Genomic DNA, 27422 nt, shown 5'->3' with positions numbered 1-27422 from the left:
AGCCCTTGTTTGCCTTTCTCTTCGACCTTCTCATCCCACGATTATCCGCGCCCGCTCTTCTCTTGTCACGAACGCTCGCAGCGACATCGCTGTCCAGCACGGACTTGGACATAGACTCCTCGCGTATCAACTAGTAGCCCCTGGCTTCTTGACCGACATCATTAACCCTCGTTCCACTCATACCTTGGCGCTGGGACGAGTTTCTTTCCATCTTTCTCACAATCTAGCATCTTCGGATCGCATACCCTTCTCCTCTTAATTTTAGGGCGTCTCTGTTTGACCTTTTCACACATCAGCGGGCGCTTTCATCAGGGCGGGAAAGCGGGAGCCTGGGAAAGGCTGGTTGGCATAGGATCGCTGCTGTTGCGCGCTCTTTGCATTCTCGGGTACTGCGGTTTTTTCTGCACGGCTTCCGTGCGTGCTGTTGGCTGCAGGCCTCGCGGGCTTCGGGTTATGGAGTTTCCGGGGGTACCAGGGCTAGGAGATGGCGCGTGGAACAGATCATGTTTTGCTACAACAGCCAGTCACAGATACAGGGCGGCGACTCCACCTCCTCTCTGTTACGAGTCTTACTACTCGACTTGAGACATCGATCCTCACGAATTCTAGAGCTAGAATGAGCGCGTGAGTCATGTTGATTTCTCCTGCTTCGAACTCCCTGCAGCAACGGTTTAAGTGGATCGTCACAAGTCTACGGCATTCCGTTCTAGGTCGGGGCGACCGCGAAATTGAGATCGTTAGGTACAACACTAGCAGAAGCTCGACTAGGTAGAATTCTCATGCCGCGTGTTGAAGGGGACGTTGTCTAGCTTGTGACGGTGTCGCTGGAATGATCAACGGAGTCAGACCGCTGCTGTACATTGGGTGGCTTGGTCGTTCCGCTCAGCGCCTAAGTAGGGTGGCTCGAGGCATACACATAACAGAAACATTTCATTGAGGCTGCTACGTATGACTGAGAGCGATGTACTTATGTCTGCACGTGATTTGCACTGCCGTTTTAGACAACTGCAACTCGACGTCATTTCCCTGAGTCACTTTTCTCAGCATCTGTATAACCTTCAGAGCAGAAAGGTAGCCATGGCGCAAACATATCCCACTACAGTATTCTTGCAACATGCTCGAAGACCTCCCTATCGAGATCCTCACTCAGATAACGGCCTACCTCCCCAGCGCCCAAGCCGTAGCGAACCTATCCCAGAGCTGCCACCGCCTCCATGACTTCGTTAGCAGAGAGGGCTGGAAAGTCTTCATACGCACCCGGTTTCCCTCAGCGGCACTTGCTCCACAACATGGAGAAGTCGCGCACTCCCTCACGACTCTATCCCGCAACTGGGACCGCCGAGCCTTCGTCAGTAGCTACATCGAGCCCGCGGGATCAATCACAAATCTAAACAAATGGGAGTACATCCCGCGGTGGGAGAGGCCGCGGGGCCAGACGATGGGCTACCGGCCCGTCATCGACAGCTACGAAGAGTGGTCTGGGGGCAGCTGGACCGACAGACGGGAGATTGTGGCATGGAGCGCGGGGGCAGAACTGGTCATCAGGGCGAAGCACATGGGCAAACAGATCTTGGAGTCTTGGGAGGAGAGCTCCGCAGAAGCGCGCGAGTTCTACTTCGACCACCACCGGCACCTTGTGGACTGGTTCACGTACAAGTCGTATTATGCACTGCAGGGGAGGGACGACATCATGGCCGTGAAGGTCCTGAGGCCGTCGCAGAAGGAATCTGGGGACAGCGGCGTCGAAGAGATCATGTTTGGGACGGCGAATGGAGAGCTGAACCTGCTCTATGCGGGGTTGACGGACAAGTCGAAGATGGCGAAGAGGGTGTATGCGACGAATGGTCGGCAGGTTAGATCCGCTGATGTCTCGCCTTCGACGGCCCCCATACTGGCCGCCGCGCTCTCAGATGTCGATATTGCACTCTACCCTGTGCACGGTAAATCCTCAGCCTGGGCGCTGAATCCTGTCAGCGACACCAGAGTTTGTGATGGCTCGAACGCCTGCCGCGTTTGGTCTACCCGTTTTCTATCTGAAGACAGCTTGGCAGTTGGCTTGGGCCCTTCAAACACACCACTGCACGTCTACGGAATAATACCTAGCGGTCTGAGCAGAGAGCCGATTCGCAAGTTCGGAGAGGAAAACGAGCCAGCGACTCAGGCAACAGTCTATCCAATTGTTCCTTTGCCAGGGTCGTCTCAGGCGAGCAACAGCCCAGGGCAGGTTTTCCTGAGCGGCAGCTATGGCGGTGTCATTCGGTAAGTCTATAGTCTTTACCCGCTGCTCGTTCCACTCCTGCTCACAAAGATTCTAGACTTCACGACATGCGCTCTCCTCGCTTCTCCGAGTCGTTCTACGTCGACGAAGGAGATTCCTCAGCCATATACTCCCTTCAGCCTATCGCACGGGAGCGTCTGGTAGCCGGGACCTCGCGTCACAGCACTCTCAAGATATTCGATCTTCGCGTCCAGGGAGGTCGCGCGTACTCCTATCTCGACGCCCGTCCTTCGTCACCGGAAAGAGCGAAATCCCGGCCCCAAATATCGCCTACAAAACCCCCGTCGAATGAAGCAGACAAGCCACCCTTACTGCACGACCCGTCCTCCGCTTGGTCCCTCTTCCTCAACCCCCAAAACAGCACTAGAGGTGCCAACCGCGGCTCGCGCCGCTCGAGACGGAGCGTCGAGTCCCCCGTCTATTCAATCTCCTCGCCTTCATCCACCTCGCCTAGTCTATTCGCAGGCGTGGAGGGCAGTGTTGTACAGCTCGATATGACCTCCGTCCTCGACGAGCATCCCGACCCGGTCTTCCAGGGCGAGTCAGTGCATGCAGCGCGAGAAGCCCACGGTGCTGGCATGGGAAGGAGCAGGGCGGTTGATGTCAGGCAGCGCTGGGATCCGAAGGGCGATGTGCTGAACTTGGCCATGTTCAGTCAAACGGATGGGCAGATGAAACTCAGAGTGCAGAAGAGCGTCGGAGAGACGAGTAGGAGACGGGAGGCTGCGGAGGGGATGGAGGGCTTGGACGAGCGGTGGGGCTCGGCGTAGTTCGGAAGATGCATGGGGAAGAGATGGGTGGAGCGGAGGACTCGGGCCGCAGCGCGTGTCAACCAGTCCGGGTAGCTAGCGATATGACTCTACTACCTTGGTACTTCTCGTTCGTCTTTTGCCTCGAGCCTTGGACTTTTTGGTAGGACTATAAGATATCAGCTGCTGCATGAGAACCCCAGTAAGACCTGTGACATCTGCGGCTAGGGCATTGCAGTTTACCCCTAGACACACATCCGTATTCTTTTGCCGTGACGGGAGCATTCGAAACAATGCCATCACTACGTTATTCCACCCTGAGCAAGTGATGGCAGAAGGCTACAGGCATGCTGCGCGGATGACGAGGGGAGAGCCCTGGAGTTCTCGAACCCGCTAGCCGATCCCAGACATGGCGCGGAATTGCCGCTGTCGGTCCAATTGCGCTGAAGCTCCGCCTGCGACCTCGTTTCTGTGACAAAGTACTGCGTAACGCGGCTCGTTCTGCTTGCTCCTCCCCTACTCGTACTCTGCCTCCAACTACTGCTCGCTGCATGTAGTGTCCCCTTCCCTCCCTGTTCTTCCCTTACGGCCTCCCCTACTGCGCACGCTTCACCATGCTTCGCACCGCTCTGAGGCAATGCGGCAGCAAGCTCGTTGGAGGTAGCTATTGCCCGCGGGCAAGCTTCTCCACCCTCCCACGAACGTCATCTACAACCTCTTTAGCCGCAAGGCGCCGGCCTCTTGCGCTGGCGACGCGGCTGTCGCAACAGAGGAGCTATGCTATTGCCGCCGAGGACACCGACAAGGGCGTGGTATGCTTGACACGTCCACTGGAGCTTGGTTGACAGCTGTCGAAGCCGCCGTACACTCGCTAACACCTGTCTCACAGGATCCGAACGACTCATGGCTCCAGGGCAACACTGCCAACTATGTCGACGAGATGTACCTGTCCTGGAAGCGCGACCCGTCAAGCGTACACGTCTCGTGGCAGGTCTACTTCAAGAACATGGAATCCGGCGACATGCCAGTATCGCAGGCCTTCCAGCCGCCTCCCAGCCTCGTTCCCGCACCCGAAGGCGGTCCTGTCTTTGCTGGCTCCATCGACGCGAGCATCGCTCCGTCTCAAGCTCAAGGAACCGACGTCACCAACCACTTGAAAGTTCAGCTGCTGGTGCGAGCATACCAGGCGCGAGGACATCACAAAGCTAAGATCGACCCGCTTGGCATCCGCCTTGAGGCTGAACAGTTAGGATACAGCAGGCCCAAGGAGCTGGAGCTCTCGTTCTACGAGTTCACGGAGAAGGACATGAATCAGGAGTTTGAGCTTGGTCCCGGTATCTTACCCCGCTTCAAGACAGAGACTCGTCAAAAGATGACTCTGCGAGAGATTGTCGATGCTTGTGAGAGGCTGTACTGCGGTTCGTATGGTACTGAATTTATTCACATCCCGGACCGACAGCAGTGCGACTGGCTCCGTCAGCGTATCGAGGTTCCTACACCGTACAAGTACTCCGTAGATGAAAAGCGGCGGATTCTGGACCGCCTAATCTGGGGCACAAGTTTTGAAGCTTTCCTGGCCACAAAGTACCCCAACGACAAGCGTTTCGGCCTCGAAGGCGGTGAGAGTCTGATCCCCGGTATGAAAGCTCTCATCGACCGGAGCGTTGACTACGGCGTCAAAGACATTGTCATTGGGATGCCTCATCGTGGCCGTCTCAACGTCCTGAGTAACGTCGTCAGGAAGCCGAACGAGTCCATCTTTAGCGAGTTCGCCGGATCTGCTGATGGTGCAGATGAGGGCTCGGGAGACGTCAAGTACCATCTGGGCATGAACTTCGAGCGGCCAACACCATCTGGCAAACGTGTCCAGCTTTCCTTGGTGGCCAACCCTTCCCATCTTGAGGCAGAGGATCCGGTCGTGCTGGGCAAGACGCGGGCTATTCTTCACTACAACAACGATGAGCAGGAAGCAAGGACTGCCATGGGCATTCTGCTTCACGGTGACGCTGCGTTTGCGGGACAGGGTATTGTCTACGAGACCATGGGTTTCTATGCACTACCCAAGTACCATACCGGTGGCACAATCCACCTCATTGTTAACAACCAGATTGGCTTCACCACGGATCCCCGCTTCTCTCGCTCAACCCCCTACTGCTCCGACATTGCCAAGGCCATCGACGCACCCGTCTTTCACGTGAATGGGGACGATGTCGAGGCCTTCAATTTCGTCTGCCAGCTGGCGGCGGATTACCGGGCGGAGTTCAAGAAGGATGTTGTTATTGATATGGTCTGCTACCGCAAGCAGGGTCACAACGAGACCGATCAGCCCTTCTTCACGCAGCCTCTCATGTACAAGCGCATCGCCAAGCAAAGACCTGCTCTTGACACATACATTGACAAGCTTTTGGAAGAGCATACCTTCACCAAGGAGGATATCGAAGAGCACAAGCAGTGGGTGTGGGGTATGCTCGAGGAGAGTTTTGCCCGCAGCAAGGACTATCAGCCGACTGCGAAGGAATGGCTAACGTCCGCCTGGAATGGATTCAAGTCGCCTAAGGAATTGGCCACCGAGGTCCTGCCCCACCTGCCAACCGCTGTCGAACGTGACCAACTGGAATTCATCGCGCACAAGACTGCCAACGCACCGGAAGGTTTCCATGTCCACCGCAACCTCAAGCGTATCCTGGCCGGGCGTGAAAAGACGGTGACGGACGGCAAGGGCATTGACATGGCCACTGCTGAGGCACTTGGGTTCGGTACCCTCTGTATGGAGGGCCATCACGTCCGAGTATCTGGCCAGGACGTTGAGCGTGGCACGTTCTCGCAGCGCCACGCCGTGCTTCACGACCAGGAGAACGAGGAAACCTTCACGCCGCTCAACAACCTGAGCAAGGACCAGGCGTCTTTCGTCATCTCCAACTCTTCTCTGAGTGAATACGGAGTGTAAGTGGCCCCCCGGTTTGCGCGGTGTGTTCACGTTGCTAACGAATCACATAGTCTCGGCTTCGAGTACGGCTACTCTCTGTCCTCGCCCAACGCGCTGGTCATCTGGGAAGCGCAGTTCGGCGACTTCGCAAACACGGCGCAGGTCATCATTGACCAGTTCATCGCGTCCGGCGAAGTCAAGTGGCTGCAGCGCTCCGGGCTCGTGATGAGCCTGCCGCATGGCTACGACGGCCAAGGTCCCGAGCACTCCTCCGGCAGGATGGAACGGTACCTGCAGCTCTGCAACGAGGACCCGCGCATCTTCCCGTCGCCGGACAAGCTCGAGCGCCAGCACCAGGACTGCAACATGCAGGTCGCGTACCTGACCAAGCCGTCCAACATGTTCCACATCCTGCGCCGGCAGATGAACCGCCAGTTCCGCAAGCGTGAGTTATCAATTCTCACCCATTTATGTCTTACGAACATACACCCGCTAACAACCGTCCCCCTCAGCTCTCATCCTCTTCTTCAGCAAGAACCTCCTCCGCCACCCGCTCGCGCGCTCCAACATCGAAGAGTTCACCGGCGACTCGCACTTCCAGTGGCTGATCCGGGATCCCGCGCACGAGTCCGGCGCCATCGCGCCCCCGGAAGAAATCGACCGCGTGATCCTCTGCACAGGCCAAGTCTACACGGCGCTGCACTCGCACCGCGAGTCCAAAGGCGAGGAGGGCAAGAAGATCGCCATCACGCGCATCGAGCAGCTGCACCCGTTCCCGTGGCAGCAGCTGCAGGACAACCTGGACAGCTACCCGAACGCCAAGACCATCGTCTGGTGCCAGGAGGAGCCGCTGAACGCGGGCGCCTGGAGCTTCACCCAGCCGAGGATCGAGACGCTGCTGAACCACACGAAGCATCACAACCGCAGACACGTCATGTATGCGGGGCGCAATCCGAGCGCTAGCGTCGCGACGGGGCTGAAGGCCGTGCATAAGAGGGAGGAGAAGGAGTTGTTGGATATCGCGTTCTCGGTCAAGCAGGATAAGCTGAAGGGGGAGTAGATGGGTGGTGGGAGAGAGCGGTGGTGATTGAGAGCGGGGCGAGCGGGGCGAGCGGGACGAGCGGGACGGGACGGGATAGGGTGGGGTGGGGTGGGGTGGGATGGAGGGATGTGAGATATACGATGCGTGCATGGGGCTCCTTGTTTGTCCTGGCTTTTCTCTTTTCCTTCCGAGCACAACAGGGAGGAATGCGAGCTGGGGGCTTCTTTGGCCCTTGCCGGTGTAGTTTACGTTTCCGTGTACATGAGTGCTCTTGTTCGAAAACGTGCTTTTCTGTCCTGCTGAGAGTTATTCGAGATGGATGAAGCGGTCTGCTCGGAGCCCCCCTGGGTTGACCTGCCGGCAAATCCGTGCAAGTTCGACACACGGAACGCCGAATACATTTTGCACCTCCCTTGCACATCCGATGGATGCCCTGCTCGTTTGCAGGTGGCCTATCATGCGTTTTGTTCCGTATCCGAGCCCGTTCATTGGTTTGAAACGGGGAAAACGCGCTTCTGTAACCTATTAGGTCGTGTGCCAGCAGCGTGCATACCCTGCAATAACGGATATTGATCGCCGGAGGTGAATTGGAGGCGTAACCGCGTGCCCACCAGTAAACCGGGAAGATAAGAAGTGAGGATGTTTGCTCGGGCTATCCATGACTTGGATTCACATGGCCGATTAGGCATGCTGTTAATCCTCTTGCTAGCTGCCGAGCACGCAACAGTAAATGTTTCCCAGCCCATCCGGCATTCGCCCAACCACCAGAACGCCCTCGCTATGCTTCCCCAATGACTGAAGCTCCACCCAAAACGCTGAGACGCAATCAGCCATGTAAGTTTTGAATGCGTACGCCAGTTCCCAGTCATCCCTGCGCAGCCTGCGCCTGCGCCTGCGCCATCTGCTCCTCAAACGCCTTCCTATACTGCCTCGACGCCTCGCCAATCGCCCTAACCGTCGGCGCCATCATCTGATCGACCACAGTGGCGCCCCCTCCGATGGTCTTGGGGTCGAATCGCTGCCGCTTCCCCGTGCGGTTATAGTAGTCCTCGATCTGCTTCCTCCTCGCTTCGAGCAGCAGCCTCCTTTCCACGTCGGCGCTCTCGGCTACGGCCTTGATCCTGTCGAGGGATTTGTTCAGCGACTCGACCAGGCCCTGGATGTCGGCCGCCTGGCTGGGGTCCCCGGAGAGGAAGACGGTCCAGAAGTAGTGCAGGAACTCGACGGTGGTGTTGTGCGTTGCGGCAAGCGTGTCGGCGACGTCTTGCGACAGCCCGAAACTCGTCGCTTGGAGCGTGGCGAATGTGCCCGAGGGGGATGAGCCCTCGTCGGCGTGGAGGGAGCGGCGCTGGGCGATTGTGCTGAGCATGGAGGCTGTGGCGGCTTTGAGACCACTTTTGCTGCCGATGCGCGGTTGCTTGTTTGGCGCTCCGTCTTCGTCGTCGCTGTCGCTGTCCGAGTGCACGCCGATGGCCTCTTGGAGATCAAAGTCGGTGTCGGTGCTTGTCCGCAGCTCAACATCGCGCCTCAGCTTTGCAAGTACTTTGCGTGGCGACTGCCGAGAATACAACGCGGCTTCGGCCGACTTCTCGCTGCCCTTGCCGGCAAAAAATTCTTTCTGATCCCGGATTTTGAGCAGGATGCGGTTGTCTTCGGCGTCGCGCTGCAGGTCCTGCAACTGCAGCTGATTGAACGTCTCCTCGTCCATGCCAATCGGAGCGTGGGTGTCTCCATCAGCAGGTGTGATATGCGCCATCATCTTCTCGCTGATGGCGTTGCAGACCCTCATGGTCGCATTGTGTCGCTGTCGCATCTCCCTGTCCGGTCCGTTACCCTTGCGCTGACTGTGGTTCTGCTCATTGCCCTCCAGATCGATGAAGAGCGGGACGTGCGCCTGGACGGTCTGCCTCACGCGTTCCGCCTCTTCATCGATAGCGATGTATTTATCGAAATCGTGGTCATACTCGAGTGAGACTTCGTCGGTCTTCTCGCCCCGGAGATGCCTGAACAATCGACTTCGGAAGAATTTCTCCCAGAAGGTTTGCTCCGGAAGCCTGGGCACCGAGTCATCGTACAGCCGCCTGACGATCGGATGCTGCTTGAAGAGGAGCTGGAATTGCTCCTTGGTTACGTTCAGCTTTAGGGCGCCGCTCTCATCATAGCGTGGCTTGATGTTGGAGATGACGTTGACGTCTCCCTGGCTTTGACTTCGTTCGACGGCATGCGCGCGGAGCAGATGCACTCGAGAGGCCCAGAATACCCTGGTGAACTGCGTTAGGCTTATTGTCTCTGGCTTGTCTTTCAGCGCTTGCTGGAATCTTTGATTGAGAGAGGGGTCTGATTTCAACAGAGACTCCTGGAGAACATGATCTGATAAGAGACGACTGTCCTGATAGACCGGCTCATCAACCGCAGCGGGCGCAGCGGGCGACGCAGTGGCTACTGCCGCAGATGCATCCTTGGGTTTGGCTACCGGCGCGGATGCCGCCTTGAGTTTGGCGAGAGCATCTGTGAGCTTGTCCTTGATTGGGTTGAACTCCTCGCGGGCAGCGGTTGGCGAGGTGAATTTGAAGACGAAGGTCTCCGGCTCGGAAGCGGAAGGTCTCTGTACAAATACTTTGATCGATATGTTCTTGCTCGTCGGCAGGGTGGTCTGCAGATCTACAAATAGTCAACAGCGCGCCTTCATCACAAGCTACGAACTATTCAGAGCCTAAGGAAGGGCATCCATGGCATACTTGTTACGTCTGCTAGAGATATGGTAAGAGCTGGAGGGGAGCCCGGCGGTGCCGCTGGCGTCCAAGACACGCTGCGCACATCACTCGGCACCGTCAGGACTCCATCCTGCTTGTTGTAGACTGTTGACGCCCGTAACATGTTAGAAGGAGCAACGACTTCGGCGGTGATCGCAGGCCAGGCATCTCTTGATTGAAGTAACGTGAGCGCGAGAGATGACTAAGCCCGGTTCTGCCGCCGCATTGCATGTGGCAAACGTCACTAAACGATGCGGGCGATTAAAAGCACTATGGATTCATCTCGCCGCCCGTCCATCATCCTAAATTGTAGGACAACCTGCCTTCTGGATGCCCAGTGCTACAGCCGGTCGCTATATTTGCACTCGCTGTCTGCGAGCCAGACAAGCCGTCGTCGAATCCCCGACATGCCTACAGCGGCGCCGCTTTGCCTCTACGCCACGGATTCAGGCGGATGAGCCTCGACAGCATAATGGAGCTCAGAGCAAAGACAACGAGACACAGGAGAAGGACGAGGGCGCAATGTCAAAACGCCTAGCCCAGATGAGCGAAGACAGCCTCGAGACCGGCGGCCGTAGTGCGCGCAAAGCGGTCTCAGAAGCCGGCTTCGGCGAAGCCCTCCGCGCGCAACTCGAAGAACGCATCGCGTCCGCAAGCTTCAAGAGCGACAATGCCGCCGCCTTCGCACAAGCCAACCTCCCCACCAGCGCCGGCAAAGGCACCCGTGACATTGCTGGGGCCCGCCCCTGGACTGGCACCGAGACGGTCGAGGACGCCGCCCTCCGCATGCTGACCGACGCACACAAGCCGCTGCGAGTACCGGGGGGCGGCAGGACCAGGACCAGGACCATCGCGCCCAGGGCGCCGACTAAGATAGACACAGGCCGTTCGACCAGCAAGCCCTCGACCGGCGCGCGCCTGGCCAACGCCCGCGACCGCTCCAGCATTTACAGCACCATCAACCAAACCATGACTGAGTCGGAGCGGGAGCGGTTCCGCAAGGAAATGAAGGCGCGTTTCGAGCCCGCCTCGCGCGCGGTACCGGCAACGCTGCAAGGACTGGCATCGCTGGCCAACGAGCGCATCGAGGACGCGATAGCCCGGGGCCAGTTCAAGAACCTGCCGCGCGGACAGAAGATCGAGCGAGACTACAACGCCTCGAGTCCGTTTCTGGACACCACGGAGTATTTCATGAACAAGATCATCCAGAAGCAGGATATCGTGCCGCCGTGGATCGAGAAGCAGCAGGAGCTGGTCAGCACGGCGAACAAGTTCCGCGCGAGACTTAGGAACGATTGGAAGAGGCATGCGGCGAGGGTTATCGCGAGTAGGGGCGGGAGTCTGGAAAGTCAGCTGGCGAGGGCGAGGGAATACGCCGCCGCGGAGGCGGTGGTGAATCCGGTGAAGAGGAAGCAGGAGACGATCAACACGGTCGACGAGGGCGGGCAGATGAGCCAGATAACGCTGGCGGGAGAACTCAAGTCTGCAGCTTCAGAAGCAGGCGTGTTATCGTCGCCATCAACAGAGGAGAAGATTACCATCACCGAGATGCCCGTGTCAGACGACGGCTCGCCGACAACGCCAGCATCGCCAGAGACGCCGAACGCCTCAATCACAGTAACGCAGACCACACCGTCAGCCACTGCCGCCGCGCCTGACGTCGTAAACGTCATAGCCCAGCCCTTCCGCGACCCCTCCTGGCTCGCAACTGAGTCCTCCTATCTCAACCTTGCAATCAACAATCTCAACTCCCTAACCCGTAATTACAACCTCATGGCACCCAACCTCGCCAAGAAGCCCTACTACAATCTCGAGCGTGAGCTGCGGTCCTGCTACGCGGACGTGGCACCGCAGCTAGTCGACGCGATCAGGGAGCGCGCGCTGGCGCCCAAGGTTAAGGTTGAGATTGTGGGTCATAGACCGGGCGGCGTAATGGAGAAGTTTGCGGGGGGGAAGGCACGCGTGCATGATGAGAGGACGGCGAAGAGGTATGGGTTCAAGGAGTTTTGGAGGGACTTGTTTGATAATGGGAAGTGAGGGGCCCTGATATGTGCTTGTGTGGCTAGGTGGCGGGGACGCAGCTGAGCACCCTTCCTGCTTGTTGTGACCATACATTTGAAGAATCGACCTTTATTCGAGCCTGTTGGAAACCCATTAGTCCCGCGATGCACTTGAGAGACTCAGGAGGGCCAGAGTGGAGGTGGGCCTGGCATGTGGCAATGGGAATGGAAGGGCGCTGCAACGTGAATTCTTGGTATTAATATCAGCCCACCATCACGTGACTGCAACTCCATATGCCGATTCACTTGCGGTAGTCCGGTCTGGAACAGTCTTCAGACTGCATGTGTGATCAATTCGGCATTGAGTAGGCAAAGAACCGCAGAGCTCAGAGTACTACTATTCTGGCTGTGCCGATAAGATTTGGAATAACATGCCAGCCACAGTCACGCAGACCGTGCTACTGGATGTTCTGATTGCCCTGCATTGTAGATATATTAAATGTGACTCGTTACAGTTCGGCTATGGTATGATCACGAAGACCTACAGGCGATCGTACATTTGGAATTGTGGACTATTCCGCTGCGTATGACGGGTAGTCGAGTACTAAAGAAGTGCACCTCCTTTGTCGGCAGTTTCATCTTCTCCATCACATGCTTTCATATCAACGTCGCTAGTGCCCTTCTTGCTTGTAACCGAGAATATATTGCTGTCGAATGCAGATTGAAATCTCGAATGCCCCGTCCCTCTTTACAAGACCTTTTCCTTCGTGTTAGAGACCTACGCTCCCATCCCACCCTTCCTCCTGCTTCACGTCTATGAATGAGCTTGGAACACATGTCTGGTCTGAACTTGCCTCGTTTCTCCTTTCAGCTCGAAGACAGAAATATCAACGTCTTCACTCATCTCGACCATGCACCGGGAAAGCTCCGCTGGACCGCCGAAGCGTCTCCGCCGACATGAGCTGGGCAGAACTACCTCGAGCAAGACTTTCCCTTGGTCTTTGGTCAGACGACGGAGGGACTGTTGGTCGAAGTGAGTTCTGTAACGCGAAAGCTGAGCTCAAAGACTTTCTGAGCAGCTGGCGCACTTTTTCCGCCAGCGAGTAAGATATTACAAAACAACAGCGCGAGCGAAACAACACATCGAGAAGGCAGACATGCAGAAAGAACAGGTCGTCAAACGGCATCCACTGCCTATACCCCATAAGAACTCCAGGGCAATCAATGTTCCAGCCAACTTAGCAACAGCCGGTGACATGAAGAGCAATCGCAGGAAATAGTGTCGAAATGTCGCTCGATACCGCAAAGAACCTCCGGAATTGATGATGCTATAAGCCTTTCGGCTACATTAAACGGCCGTCTCACGCTCATCGATAAACAAGTGAAGCTGCACAACGTCAGACCTGGTTCCACGAGATTACGAGCGACTTACGCACCACCACTGTGTTGCTCTCAATCCCTTTCTTCAGGCATTCCTGACCGGGTCCCAGTATTCGCCTGGACTTCTGTCAGTATAGCTGCTCGCTTGAATCGCATAGTCGAACAGCCGTCGTAAGCGACCCCAGCCGCTCTCAGTTGACCCCGGAACTATCGGCCTTTCACTCTGCAAGGGCATCACATGACATCTGGTTACAGGCCTCGTTCAATCCATCGGCAATGAAGCAGAGCAGCAGTGGTCTACGTACCGGCACGGCCGCTCGCCTCACTTCCATCTCTCGACTGCGGATCTGCCGGAGGACTTTCAGAGGGCGAAGACCGAGGGCGTCTGTTCCGATTATCCCTGTATCGGAACACATGCCACAGGCACCACCTGATGACCCAGTTGTCTTCATTAGGTCCATCCCTGAAGCGACCAAGGTCATATATGGGTCGGGTCATCGGACTAGCTAAGGAGTAAATTCGGAGGACCTCCTGGTGCATGGCCGTCTCCGTTATCTGATTCGAAGAGTAGGGGGGTTGGGGGACGCTGCCAGCTACTGTCAGATTGTGCGGCGTCTGACTTATGCGTTGCAGGCCCGCAACAGCCTCGTCCTGTGTGCATCGTTAGGATCAGACGATCACCTGATGTACGATTGGACCCGTACCTTCATCATGTTGTACACCCGTCTGACAGCTTCGTTGTCTTCCGAGAGCCCTAGATGTCGTAGGAATTCTTTCTTGGACTTGCTGGGGGCCAGTTTGGGGAGAGCCATCTCTTCTTGTCTATTCAGCAACTGGTGAGTCTACCTGACCGGACTGGTGGTAACAACTACACTTCGATATCCTCCAAGACAGGGAGTCAGAAATCTCGACAATATTCTACTCCGAATCCAGCAACACTAATAGCCTGGAACGATTTCGCAAACAACCCCCGTCGGTGTCGAGATAGGTCCGGTTTGAACAGTATCCTCAACCCAGTTTTTGTCTGATGCGGGAAGATTACCATTAATGAGGGTGCTGCCGTTGCTTCCGCCAACCAAAACCGCCTGATCCACATTAGGGCTTTCTGCAGGATCACAACGGCACAGACTTCACTTCTTTACTGCCATTGACGACAACGGGCGTCCTCGCAGACGAGCCAACGGTCGTGTTCCTGCGCATCCTCATGGCTATACACGGAAGTGGGCTGACAATAGCCGCATATTGAGTTCCACACTCCAGTGGCGCACGCCAATGTCTCTGACAATTACTAGCGGATTTTGCAACAACCCGACGAACTCTATGTACTCATCTACCTACTGGGGAGGTCCTGGACGGCGGCTCGGCTCTGCCGATTTGCCAGTTAGTCGCGGAAGCTGGAACCCTGCTTTCCTCCCGTAAGTAGTATTGGGTTGGACATTCGACGACATTGGGCCGCGGGCAGGAGGTAAACCGGACTGTCAGGTTGCTTTCCCCGCCCAAAAACCCGGTTGACAGTCTCACAATGGCGCAATGACTAGCATGCTTCCAAGGCCCAGCACAAAGGTAATGGGAATGCCACATCTCGCCTTCCTGCCTCTTGGGGCGACGCTCTGGCGGAGTACGGGCTCATGGGGTTTTCAGAAGGCCGCTGCGAATTTACGGCCGTACGCTGTGTTTTCAGGCAAGAACCTCCGCACCCGCTGTGCGGTCGTTGTGCGACGCGAACACATGGATGTCAGGTAACGTCAAGCCTTGCAGCAGCCGGCTGCTTCCAACCGTCCCACGCGACGATGCATGGATGCCACGAGGGAGTTTCGCCGTCACCTGGATTCAAAAGATGGTCGAACCAACGGGACACTAAAGCCACTAAGCCATCACCGAGCGAGGCCTTTCTGCGACCTCTTGCATCGGGTCGGTCAGGGATCAACCGTTCTTCTCTGAACCCGGCTAATGCGCTGTCCTAGCGACCATCAGCTGGGCGGATTCAAAATCAGACGGCATGTTGCTCCGATGCCTGCCGCCGCCATCGTTAACCGGGAGGCAGAACAGCTCCTGCACGCTGGAGACAGATGTGCGTCGGCGGTGGCGCAGCACTCATGCTTGGCACGGATGTTTCCATGATCTGAAGACTTCTGGAATCATGCAGGACACAGCGCAGAATGCATTATGAGGTGGTTGGGTGCGCCACAAAGAGAGAAGCGGGCGCCCCGAGTCGAACGTGTGGACCACCTCGAGCGCCACAGAACGCACTGGACATGTGTTGAAGGCTCCGGCTGCCGCAAGCTTCCGCAGAACAACCATTCATCACCCCACAGGAACTGCAAGCCTGTCAACACTAGCGGTCGATAGTGCAAGCCTGACGCAGCAGAGGCTCGTCTGTAAACCGTTATCAGCACCGTTCTGCACACCGTCTCTTTCAAGCTGAATTCTTGTCTGCATGGTGGCTCATTCTCCACGTGGCCCTCAATCCAACGCTTGCGGGGGGCTTCCAAGAAGCGGGATAGTCCTGCGTCTTCTCGGAGGAGCCCCCATCCCGCCCTTAACGCCTCACACGTCCGCCTCCATAAGCGTCAAGACCGTCATCTACAAACAGCCCGTGGAGGTTCAACGCTCGTCCGATCGTGCTGAATCTCGCCCTTCATTGATCATGACAGCAGCATGCACTTCGGAGTTGGCGGCGACGAAATTACCGCACGGTAAGTCAAACCACAGAGTCAGCCGAACCTTCATCCGATGAAGCCATGGACCTGGTAGAAGCACAGTTACGATGGATCGGCTCTGGAACCATTGTGGCAGCTCCGAAGGGAATTAAGGCGCCGTAACCGCGCGGCCTTGATCCTGTGGAGGTCCATTTAGCCGAAACCCTAAGAGCCGCTTGTCAGATCCAATTCTGCATGTGCGCAAGGATAACCCGGAATCCGTCCCATTGTCATGGTATCGTACTCGGTCGGCTGAGGCGCTAGTCTCGCGTGGTATCCAACTCTATTCGCTGGAACTCGAACAACGTGCCTATGATCTGCAAAGGTGCATGTCAAACGAGCCGTGGGCGGGCTGTGGGGCGGACCGCCGGCCTGCAACGTGGTAACGTTGGACTGACAAGCTTTGGAAGAATTTCAAAATACAAACTTCGCAGTCGCTAGCCGAACGCACAGTAGGCTCGCTCGCCGGTGTCTTCCTCGTGGCTGATAAATTCTGCATGGCCGACTCCAGAGGGCAACGAATAGCGAAAGCCCATGAGCTGATATTCGCATGTTCCTTCGGCTTCGATACCCAGGGTTCCATGTCACTGGAAAGGGCCTAGAATCATCCATATCGCCTACGGACACGTCTTCTGTGGCCTCGGCTCTCGGCGCAGGACTGTGGCAGCTTCAGTCCCCGGATTACCCGCTATCTCGACATCTTTTGTCTGCCGATCTGATATCCGACGACCAGATCCTCGAACCTCTCTGGCGCATTCAATAGTCTGTGCATGAGCGACGTCGGCAGCTCATGCTTACAGTCAACGGGCCGAGGGCATCAATACGTCCACTGCCTCAACTCCTCCATGATGTACTGAGGCAGGTCTATTTACAGCTTGACGAGCATTATGCCTGTAAATTAACGCAGAGTGCACCCAGTGATTCAGCCCTGAGTTTACCTGTGGGACTATCCATGCAGTCTGCTATCTTCAACCGTTCTCGTGGTGAACTTGCTACAAGGCGATAGATGCTCTAGCGGCAGATCATGTTTCTCTCACTCATCTCATACCGTCGAAAGCCATCCTGTAAACAAGCGGTGGTATCAATCGCTGCTCTTGCCCTAGTTGAACCCTCTGAGAGGCACTTGAAGCGGCATTCATCCGGAGTCACATTTCAGTAGTTGAAGCTGCGGCGCCTCGAGCTCGTTTCGAAGCGCTAAACAATGTAGGTGTTGTAGGCCGACGTACCGCCACAGGATGCCTCGAGATGCCTTCCAACCCAGTAAGGCCCGTGATGTGGTCCACGACTTGTTTCTTGGCTTACGTGCGGCAGTATTTACGGCCTGTGGAAAGTGCTTTCCTCAGAATCCACTTCGTGACTGCCATTTTTCACACTCTGCAACAACACAACAACGAAACCATGGCAGTGGCAGGTGCGATACACGCAGGCGTGGCAAACGCCAGAGGAGCCTTCGTGGTTCTTCAAAGGCTTCTCCCCACCTCAAATTCATTAGCACCGTATCGACGATAGCCTTCTGAAAAATATACATCATCACGCAGGTATACGGTATGTCTCTATCGCATCTGACAGAAGTGCCGCTCGGAGACAGAAGCAACGCACGTAGTCCTCTGCCGGCTCCGAGACGCCTATATCCGCGCCTCGGTTCTTCGGAAGCTACACCGAGCCAGCATAGTTCGCTTTACGATGCCGGATATTGCCAGTCGGTCGAGCGTGCCACGGATTCAAGCGACGACAGACCTCAGGCGCCCGAACAAGATTTAATCGCAGCGGTAAGTCAAGTCCGAAGTCCCACCAGCAACAAGGTAAACGAAGCGCACCTACCTTTTTATAGGCCTGATAATATTTTATTGCCCTTACGCTGACCTTTCACAGCCTTCAGAACCACAGCAAAGGCTTGGTGTGAGCCTAGCCGTGCGATTTACGAACCGCCCCAATGGCACGCCGCTCGCCACGATCAAAGAACAGAATTCGCGTGCAACACTGAAGACACAACAGTCCTTCCCGACCTCTATGAGTCGTTTCATGCCTAGGCGAAAGCTCTCTAAAAGTCTCGATGAGGTTGGCTTGCGTGAGACTCGTAAGATCAGATCGGACACCTCCCAGCAGTCGACGGCTCCGGCAGGAGACTTCACGAGGCTGCTTGCGCCTTCACTACCGCCCCTAATCCGCACAAAGACACCACCAGGAGCTCCTCGTTGGCCGGGTGACCTACCGCCCGCGCAAGCGCAGTCGGCTCCTAGAGACTTCTGGGCTTCCGTTCGTCACTTTTTCGCACCGCCTCAGCCGCCTCGGCGACCCCAGCGGAGGGGCAGGGCATACTGGCAACCTCCAAGAAGTGCACACAACTCGTCACGATTAGGACCACTGGAAAGTCATCCGTTCTATCGCGCTTCGGTTGCTGTGCCTGGCAGCTGGCCTGACGACGCAGCAGATGGCCTAGCGCCTGCAGCAGTGCCCTATGCTTCTCCTACGGCTGCCACGAACTCTCTCGAGGCACTAGCTTCAAGGTGCGATAATCAGCAGCCTACCACCGACGGCTTCACTCAAAGCCCGCCGCAAGCTTCGCACCAACCACCGATTTCCGCAACCCGCAGCAGAGACGACCTCTCCTCCCGCTACACCGCCTCCGGCATCCCGATCTACCGCACCTCGGCCTCCTCCCTCCAGAAGCTCGACGCGCAGACCCAGCGTAGCATCTCCGGCAGTAGCACCAGCTCGCGCCGCGGCCCCGCGGTCTCGGCGCCTACGAAAGCGCGCCTGCCGCGTAATCCTGGTTCCCTGGACAGCAGGAGCCGTTCCGCGCCAACCCAGCCGGCCGAGCCTACGGCCACAGTGGAGCTCCAGCGGATCGACTCCGCTGCTTTGGGCGCGCTGCTCCCCATCGCGGCCGCCGAGGGCATCGTGCGCGTAAGGGCGCTTGAGCGGGGGGATCCCGACCCGCTGGCGCTGGGGTCTGCGGTCCCGTCACCATCGCCACGAGGATTGCCAGAGCGCCCACCCGCACCAGGTGTCCTCGAGCGCGAAGACACGGCACGCTCCACGGTGGTGGAGTTGCCGCTCTTGGAGCGCTGCTCGGGTGACAGACCGGACCGCGTGACTAGGTCGCGGAGCCATGATCCGAGCGTGCTGAGAGCAGAAGACGTGCATGCGGCTATTGTGAGGAGGAGTAGGGCGGAGACGGGGATGAATCGGGGAAGCAGTCGGAGGAGTGGTGGGGCGGGGCCACGGAGGGCGGATTGGGAGCCTGGTGAGGTGAGTGGTTCTTATGAGACGTGCTGGAGGTTGCGGTGGGAGCGCGGGTGGGGACTCGTGGGGCCGTCGATGGTGCTGCCGGATGGTTGTTTGGCGCCTGCTTGGGAGTTGCGTTTCTGATGGTGGAGAGGAATTGAACCTGCTGGCACGATGGGTATGGCTTTGCGTCTGGCTAATCCCTTCCCAGGCGACGGCAGCAGGAGAAGATGGGAACCAGGCGAAGTCTAGATGGAGCGGCGTGGTTGGCAGGGTGGTCAGGAGCTGCTTTTGTCAACCTGATTGAAAGGGCTGTGACGTTCGGATACTGGTGCTGACATTGTTCGCGAAGCAAGACCTAGCTATCTTTGGAGCAATGAGCATCGAATGATACAGTCAGGTTCCCAGAACTGCTATTATTCTGAATGTAAGAAGTGGCCTTTACTTTGTATGCGACGGAGCAACGTACTGTGCTGTGAGGTAGGAATAGTATTGCAATCGGCTGGTAACAATAACACCAGTATTAAGCGTAGACGCCCCGCCCTGATGGCTAAGGAAGCTTTAGACTGCTGAAGTTTTATCTGCATCGATACTGCCCCAGTCTTGGTGACTCGAAAAGGTGATGCAGTGTATCTACTTACTACTCGAGTGACTGGGGTACTGTCCCACTTCCAAAGCTTAGCCTCATGAGTTGGGCGGCCGTCGAAGGTCAAGAGGTACCAGTAACATGCTAGTGCGACTAACATGATTGTGAGGATATTTATCGTATAGTCGACAATTTTCTATCGGTCGATGTCGTATAGTGGTTAGTACAAGACGTTGTGGCCGTCTAGACCCAGGTTCGGTAAGCTTAGTGTTCGATCTCGTTCCAGCACGACCTAATTCTAATAAACATACAGATTCCTGGCATCGACAAGATGCCATGTTGACCCCACACTTTTTTTCTACTTCTGTTCTTGTTCACTGTGTGGCCTATCCACTCGTCAAAGAAGTTTGAGTGAATACCTTTTTAATCTTGTGCGTCATGAGAACAGGCCTATCGACGATGACTTCGCCGACAGAACAACTAAGCTAGCTTAATAAAGTGTGCGGCCAGCCCGATCACACCTGCCCTTGGACGTGTACAGAGCATTCCCAGGCACGTAATGGAGAAGATTATACAGTGGAATTATGCTTGTGCCCCACCTCCTAGAATAATAACGATCATGGACGCAGGTTCCATGCAATGGTAACAGGTACCCGAGACATAATCATTCAATGTAAGGATATGTCAAATTACGTCCTGGTGGGGAAAGGTAGCGCGAGAAGCGCAGACTTTCTCTATTCATTACACACGATTTAGGATTCTACAAGCCGTCACTTTTTCTCCAAGACGCCCTGTGAGCCCCACGGTGCTCTCCATTCATGCGAACAAGTTCATTTCGGACCGTACCCATCCTAGAGAAAACCATACTACATTGCAGGTAGAACCCTAGAACCAATAGGTCCAGTTCCAGTTCATACCAACCCGGCAAACGCACAGCTCTGACGCTCGGAAGCAACCATCCCGTCCGTCTACGCGAAGTAACTCTTCCACAGCACGCCCTCCAGATCTTCCAGCTGCTCTGGTTCAAAGGCCTGCAGCACAAATTAGTCTCACCGCCTCCTCGTAGAAATCGGAACCAAACTCACCTTGACATCCACATGCCAAGTATCCTGCCTCGTCTTCTTAAAGTCCGCCAAGGTCTGCTTGACGCTCTTCCCCACCACACCCGGATCCCCCGCCGCCCTTGACCCCAGCGTAGCCAGCACCTCCGGCAGCCAACTCGGCGGCGGGCTCGTATACGGAAACGCCTGGACCAGGGCCCCGAGCCCCAGCACAGCCGCATGTCGCGTCAGCACCAGCTTATTCTGCTCTGGCGTCGGTGTGCCTGGGGCGCGGCTCGCCAGGCGCTTGGGCAGGGGGTTCTTCTTGAGCGTGGTTGTGAATTTCTCGCGGAGGGATTCCACGACCTGATTGCGGAGCGCGAGGGGCGAGCAGCGGATCATGCCTGATAAGGTGGTCGAGGCACCGAGCCGCACCTCGTGCTGCGCGTCGCCGAGCATGTCGGCCACGCAATCGAACATGTTGCGCTGGGTATCCTCGCTCATGAGGAAGAGCCGGCGGAAGTAGACGACTTGGATGTTGATCAGGATGCGCAGGCGCTGGTGCCAGGAGGGTGAAGTACGCCCGATGCGGATGAGGGCCGCGATGAAGGCTTCGTCTTCGCCTGCGCGGTGCGGGATGTTGGGCAGGTGGCGGAAGACGTGGTAAGCGAGGGCTTGGAGCTCGGGGTCTTCTTTGATGTCCATCATGTGCAGGAGCTGCTGGAGGAAGACGGAGGGGAAGAGAGGGACCAGCTGCGTGCATTCGTAGGAGGAGAGGGTGGCGTCGAGCCAGATAAGGACGGTTTTGCTGGCCATGGTGTAGGGGGTTGGCTGCTGGTCGCCGGGCTTGCGCTGGAGGCGCCAGGCTTCGAGGCGGTCGAAGACGGAGGTGGTCATGGCAGTGTCGGCTAAAGTGAGCTGGTAAGGACGGAGACCGACCGATGAGGAGGAGTTGTTGGCGGTGATCAACGCCTCGACGCTCGGGAAGGATTCGTGGTATCTGGTTCGTTGGATGCCGGCTATCACTTGCCCCATGACCTCGCGGACGCCCTTGTATGGATGGTCAAGATGGTTCATGAAATCCTCGAGAATAGGTTTCTCTAGCTGAAAGTGCCAGCCGGCATCAGCAACGACAAGGTTTAGCATTTGTATCTTGGAGCTCTCCTTGAAAGCCGCATTAGAGGTCATATCGAGCCGGAAGTCCGTGAGCCACTCAACCAAGGGCCAATTGCGTCGGACGTCTTTGCCAGACAGTACCAAGTGCAGGAAGGTGTTCCAGTACGACGAGTTCTCCGGTGTCAGGCCATCCTGGAAGATGCCTCGGACAATGGGAAACACGTAATCCCACACTGCCATTCGCTGCTCGGAGGACAAGTCGTGCGCCTCGCACAGCATGGCCCCGAAGATCTCAGCAGTGGCCCTGTGCTGGTGTTTGTCACTGCCGTCTGCGTACACAGACTGAGTCAAATCCTTGATGTCCTCAAAAGTGGCTGTAGTAAGCCCTTGGAACATAAGGTCGAACGCGCCAGTCAGCGTCATCGCACTCGACATGCGGAAGCGGTCGGCGCCGTGATCTCTTGGCTCCTGCTTCATGTATGCAAAGTAGGTCGAGAACCAATGGCGGTCCATGATCTTGCCGATCTGTTTCCGAATCTTCATCTCGAGCTTGTCATAGTTGTACTCTTGAGGCTCAATTGTGTAGGCCGGCATCTTCTTATCCCAAACAAGCCACCCAGGATAGTCATGGTCGACGTAGTACTTCGCTTCTGGCTTAGCAAAGCTGGACAAGAAATCCTTAGTCCAGTTCGGGTCCTCGGACCGAGTCGGCACCTCAATCTTGTCTGGAATGCTTTCCTCTTGGAGCAAGTACTTCTTGTAGTCGTGGTTGGTAAGACACCGGGTCTGTACAAGCGCGAAGATGCCAATAAGCCCTCCTGCATAAAGACCGCGCAAGCTAGGATGCGGATCGATCGAGCCTCTAGTGACAAGGTCGATCATGCCTTCAGACGCCACGGAATCGTATCGCATACTGAGACTGATGACGATAGTAGCAGTTCGGCTTGCCTTCTTCCAGTGCGATGTCCTTCCCATCTCTACAAGATCTGCAGACAGTTCCGCCTTCTTGCTCTCGACCTTTGTCCGCTTCCTCTTGATAGTGTTTCTCTTCTTCTCTATTCTTGACTTGACCTTCTCGGCTTCATCCTCAAGAAAGACGGAAGCTATCGACTCAACTGTGTCTTGGTCGAGCAAGACAAGACGCTCTAGGGGCTTCGCCATATCCATGATCTGGAAAGTGGCGTTTGCGGCAAGCTTCTGTATCGACGGCTTGTCGGCCTCGGTGACATCTATGAAAGACTTGATGAGTGTCGGCGTGAATCGCCAGTCTCTGCCAATTGTCTTCGCCAGGCTGCCAAATAATAGTGAGAATATTGCGCCCTTGATTCGGGGGTAATCGTTGTCCTTGACAGCCTTGCCGAAAGCTTCAAGCAGCGGAGGAATTACAAGCGGTCGCGCTCCAATTATGCACTTGACAGCCGATTCGCCGGCAGTCTGCGCAGTCCGCCTAACTTCAGTGTATATAGAGACACTGGACTCCGCCAGATCCAATAGGAGCTGCTTGTCAAGCTCGGATTTCGGCCTGGGAGTTGCGTTGTGGCGCAGTCGTTGAAGGTGGTAGACATTCGCCCGGCGTACAAGTAATGGCCTTGGGTACTGCTTACGGGTTCCGGTGAACTTGAACGGAGCTATGTCCGCAGCGAGTAGACGTGTTACCCGATCGAGCACGTGTGCGGAGCGTTCAATACCGACATCGACGAACCACGAGCGATATGCGTTGTATAGAGAGCTGTAGCAGGTCACTTCTTCCACTCCCTTCTCTATTAAGAAAGCATGGACTCGATGAAAAGCCTTGCCCATAGCGTCCCGGAGACGGTGGATCATACGATACTGCTCGCTGTCCCGGTCCAAAGGATAGCCGGTATTGTACTGGAACACCGTCTTCCCCTCTTCGTCGTCTCCATCGCCCAGAGTCAGCTCGTCGGTGTCATCGTTCCCCTTTTCGTCAGACTGTGGACTGTCGTGCATCTCCACATCACCGTTGACGGCAACAGCGCTAGAAGCGTCGTATCGCGCATCAAACAGAACAGAGACACCGGACAGCAGTAGCCGTATGAGGACGAGGTTGCGAGACACCTCATCCGTCCAATCTTTCGCCTTGCCGACGCGCTTTACTGGAGGGTCGTCACTGGTGAGCGCGTTGAGCATGTCAATTGCCTTGGTTCCTTCCGACTGAAACAGCTCAATCGCAAAGTCAAGCGCGTCCTTTGTCGGTACATGCCATTCAGGCCGGATTTTCTTGGGATCCGTAAACCTGCCCCAGTGGCCGCTAGTTATACCCATCTGCACCTCTTCAGGCTCGTACAAGGCGTAATCCGTGGTATACGTGACAGTCAGATTGAGTAGAAGATGGTGGATGAAGTTCGAGATGTGGACGGTTGGGATTCCCCTGCATCGCTCTTGCATGAATGCCGCAATGTCAAGCAGCTCTTGCTTGTATTTCAGGACCTCGTCACCAACATGTACAACGCACATGCTCAGCAAGCTGATGTTCCAAGTCAGACCTCTATCCCTAGGTAACACCTCAGTTCCAGTGGTCCGTGTTGATCCGGCTCCATTATCCTCTATTTCAGTGCGGATGCTCGAGATCAGTTCCGGCATAAGACGCCTCAGAGACTTCTCGGGATTGATCTTGACAAGCGCATTGCAAATGAAGGCCATCGCGTCTCTCGCCTGGTGGATGACATGGTTGCCTACAAAGTGCGCAATCTTATCAAGCGCAAGATCGAAGAGCTCCGGAGAAAGCGCGGCAAGAAAGGGGGTGAAACAGGCGGGCAGGCTGTTGATGACGTTCTCTTCGGGTGATCCGCTACGGACCCTGGAGGCGTCTGGTAGATTCTCGAGCAGGGTGAAGATGCGGCCAAGGAACGATATTATGAATTCTGGTAATGCTGTTGTTGAGGACCGCAGGATCATCTCTTCTTCATGGTCGGTCAGCTCCGTCTCGTAGTCAATCTCGATATCGGCTCCCTCGGTTTCTAGCCTCTCGACCTGAGCTGTGATCCAGCGCATGGCGACGCCAGTATCGTGGCCCTCCGAGGGAGTTTCTGTGCCATCTCCATCCTCAAGATTGTCAGTGGCGCGCTTCGGCTTCCGCTCTTGCGTAAGGTCAACAAACGGGACTTGGTAAGCTATCGCTTGGATGAATGCAAGCGTGTGCATAGTCTTGTCCAGGTCATTGGCATCTATGCCGGGTAATGCAAGCCCCAGAAGCGTCGTGATATGACATCGGTATCCCTTGCTTCTTGCCATGACCTTCGACAGCATTTGAAGAGATCGTATGGAAGTGATTGTCCGATGTACTTCTACTAGACCTTGCATGGCAGGGTATATGCGCTGCAGAGCGCCCGGGAGGATTAAGTTGGGCTCAAGGAATGCAAGGCTCTGAAGTGTCGACAAGGAGAAGGTGATAGCGGTGCTGCTTTTCGCAAAGATGCCCATGAAGATGACCTCACGCATGCAGAGCACGAAGCGCTTCTTGACCGCATCATTCAGCCTCCGCTCCTCGGGCACTTCCATCTCGCCATTGCGCTCGCGGTTCCACCGCATGACAAAGAAGTCCGTTAAGTAGTAGGTGAGTTGGGACAACGGCTTTGTCCAGGATCCCGAATTTGACGGGTGGAAGAATGTCTCGATAGCCTCTATCAGACCTTCCAGCTTCGAAAGGATCGAGTCTGGTTTTTCCGCGCAGGCCGGAGAAAGCGACATGATTATCCATCTTGCGATATGATGGGCAGATGGGTGCTTTCTATCGTCGCGGTTGAGCAACAGCGCCAAGCCGGCAGAGAGATCGACCGTGCTGCTATATGGAGAAGTTGCTTGACCAACAGGGATGTCGAGCAGTCTGAGAACGGCGGTGAATATCAAAGAGGACTGTTCGCCGGTGAAAATGCCGTACTCTGAGTACGAGATGTGTGGCGCAGACAGCGAGTCTCGCGCCAACCGGGAAAAGATGTCGATGAAATGAACATCGAACTGCTTTGATCTGCCGACAAGAGACCATAGATGGAAGAACGTCGGCAGATAGTACTGCGGCTGTAGCTCGGGTTTGTCGGGGGGAGGAGCAGTCGTAGGCAACAAGAGATTAAGCAAGCCTGCCACAACATACGCAGTCTCCGTGAAGGAGGTGCTGAAGTAGGACAGAAACTCTTTCAGCATTTCCGGTATCTCATTGGGATCAAAGAACAGCTGAGAGAATGTGCTGAGCTTGGTTAATGTCCGGATGTTGCGCCTGATGCTGGCCGTGTGAGACGCTCCGCCCTCCGCAGGAAGCACGAAGTTCTTGAGCTCCTTGTAGAGTGGTCTCCAGTCTAGGGTGAGGTCCCTCACGGGTCGGAGATAGTGCTTTCGCTTTGTCAACACCATGAACATGCTGGCGAATCGCTCAGCCACCACATAGTCCAGCCCAGGAGCCAGAGCCATCTCGTAGTAGAGCTTTACCAGCTTCACTCGTGTCTCCCAAGGGAGGTCGAACTTAAGTGACATCCATCCTCGAATCTCGCGCGTCCAGTGCACCGCACCGGGCGAGAAATCGCCTGCTGAGACGGCAATATACAGGTGTTTTATGCACGTGTCCAGGTTTGCCAGCCTCTCCGCATGGTCCTCGACTGGGTACGGCAGGTATTCCGAGTATGGGAAGGTTCGGGGCCGGCCGCGACGTGACTGCCTCTCTTGATCTTGCCCGTTTACTCCGCCATTTACCTCCGTCCAGTCGCCGCCTGGAGATGTCGCGCGTGAGATATCGTTACCGGCCGGTCCATCTAGCGCGCTAATTAGCGCCGCCAGCCTGTCGTTCGCCATGATGTGGGATCAGAATCGGATATTCGCAGATGTTCAAGATGTAGAGATGATAGGGATGGCAAAACGAGTGTCCGCTGGTAGGGGAAGCAGGAGATGCGGCGAAGTTCGGCGAGGAAGGTGTTGTCGTTGCCTCTAGCTACGGCAAGAGCGCATAAAAGGCACTACTGCGCCACATGTCAGTCGAGGCGGCGATGGTTGTCTATTGGACTGCTTACAAAACACACTTGATAGCGAAGGTAGAGCTCCAGAAGCTCGTGACACGCCCTGGCAAGCTTTAGAGAAAGTAGTCCTCGGGTCCCTGGTCGTCCTGGAGATCTTGTAGGCTCCCATGAACTATTCGTTCCTCTGTATGCGGGCCGCCGTCCGATGTCTGTGGCCGGGACCAGTACCAAAGTCTCGAGGCTGTAAGGTTCGGTAGCGCTTCGAAGGACGGGAGCTTTGACGCCAAGCGGAGAAGAGCCGAGCGTTGCTTGTCACCCAAACCCCTACTACTTTAAGCACCACTGGGATGGGCCAGGCACAACACAGGATTCAAGATATGGCGAGACAGCTACGGTTGTGTTTGCAGACAGGAGATCTAACAACCCAACGAAGGTCCGTAGCAGTCCGGCGTGAGACTGTGCAATGTCGTGCAGCAGGAAGCAAGGCTGTGCCTCTTTAAGTACCAAAGTCTACGGGGATCTTCGCCAGGCATAAACGGTACGCAATCGCCTTCAGAAAAGGTACAGGCGCCCTGGCTTCGTCACGATCCATTGCCTGGGTGACAAATCTCCCACGTGAATCTGCCAGCTACTTGTGCTTGCCATTCTCTTGTTTGGCCTTCAC

General features: G+C 56.1%; 7 protein-coding genes across 7 annotated transcripts; 4 read left to right on the top strand and 3 right to left on the bottom strand.

Moving 5' to 3' along the window:
• Positions 1-1114: 1114 nt before the first annotated feature.
• W97_08367 (uncharacterized protein) lies at positions 1115-3048 on the top strand (the record flags this gene model as incomplete). The annotated part of the gene is made up of 3 exons (XM_007786181.1): positions 1115-1608; positions 1681-2259; positions 2316-3048. 3 exons carry the CDS (start codon positions 1115-1117, stop codon positions 3046-3048), a joined length of 1806 nt encoding a protein of 601 aa, XP_007784371.1.
• Positions 3049-3641: 593 nt separating this feature from the next.
• Positions 3642-7013, top strand: W97_08366 (oxoglutarate dehydrogenase (succinyl-transferring), E1 component; the record flags this gene model as incomplete). Its single annotated transcript, XM_007786180.1, has 4 exons — positions 3642-3839; positions 3917-5970; positions 6025-6398; positions 6466-7013. The coding sequence occupies 4 exons, from the start codon at positions 3642-3644 to the stop codon at positions 7011-7013; spliced, it is 3174 nt and encodes a 1057-aa protein (XP_007784370.1).
• Positions 7014-7860: 847 nt separating this feature from the next.
• W97_08365 (uncharacterized protein) lies at positions 7861-9872 on the bottom strand (the record flags this gene model as incomplete). Its single annotated transcript, XM_007786179.1, has 2 exons — positions 7861-9656; positions 9734-9872. 2 exons carry the CDS (start codon positions 9870-9872, stop codon positions 7861-7863), a joined length of 1935 nt encoding a protein of 644 aa, XP_007784369.1.
• Positions 9873-10270: 398 nt separating this feature from the next.
• Positions 10271-11785, top strand: W97_08364 (uncharacterized protein; the record flags this gene model as incomplete). The annotated part of the gene is made up of 1 exon (XM_007786178.1): positions 10271-11785. One exon carries the CDS (start codon positions 10271-10273, stop codon positions 11783-11785), a length of 1515 nt encoding a protein of 504 aa, XP_007784368.1.
• Positions 11786-13213: 1428 nt separating this feature from the next.
• Positions 13214-13940, bottom strand: W97_08363 (uncharacterized protein; the record flags this gene model as incomplete). The annotated part of the gene is made up of 3 exons (XM_007786177.1): positions 13214-13245; positions 13434-13779; positions 13833-13940. The coding sequence occupies 3 exons, from the start codon at positions 13938-13940 to the stop codon at positions 13214-13216; spliced, it is 486 nt and encodes a 161-aa protein (XP_007784367.1).
• Positions 13941-17837: 3897 nt separating this feature from the next.
• W97_08362 (uncharacterized protein) lies at positions 17838-19199 on the top strand (the record flags this gene model as incomplete). Its single annotated transcript, XM_007786176.1, has 1 exon — positions 17838-19199. The coding sequence occupies one exon, from the start codon at positions 17838-17840 to the stop codon at positions 19197-19199; it is 1362 nt and encodes a 453-aa protein (XP_007784366.1).
• Positions 19200-20609: 1410 nt separating this feature from the next.
• W97_08361 (proteasome activator subunit 4) lies at positions 20610-26597 on the bottom strand (the record flags this gene model as incomplete). The annotated part of the gene is made up of 2 exons (XM_007786175.1): positions 20610-20672; positions 20727-26597. 2 exons carry the CDS (start codon positions 26595-26597, stop codon positions 20610-20612), a joined length of 5934 nt encoding a protein of 1977 aa, XP_007784365.1.
• Between the last annotated feature and the right edge of the window lie 825 nt (positions 26598-27422).

This window comes from Coniosporium apollinis (assembly GCF_000281105.1).
Source record: "Coniosporium apollinis CBS 100218 chromosome Unknown supercont1.52, whole genome shotgun sequence".
In the NCBI taxonomy this organism is placed as follows: domain Eukaryota; kingdom Fungi; phylum Ascomycota; class Dothideomycetes; genus Coniosporium; species Coniosporium apollinis.
The sequence above is the reverse complement of the archived record's forward strand: the minus strand, read 5'-3'. Positions and strand labels throughout refer to the sequence as shown.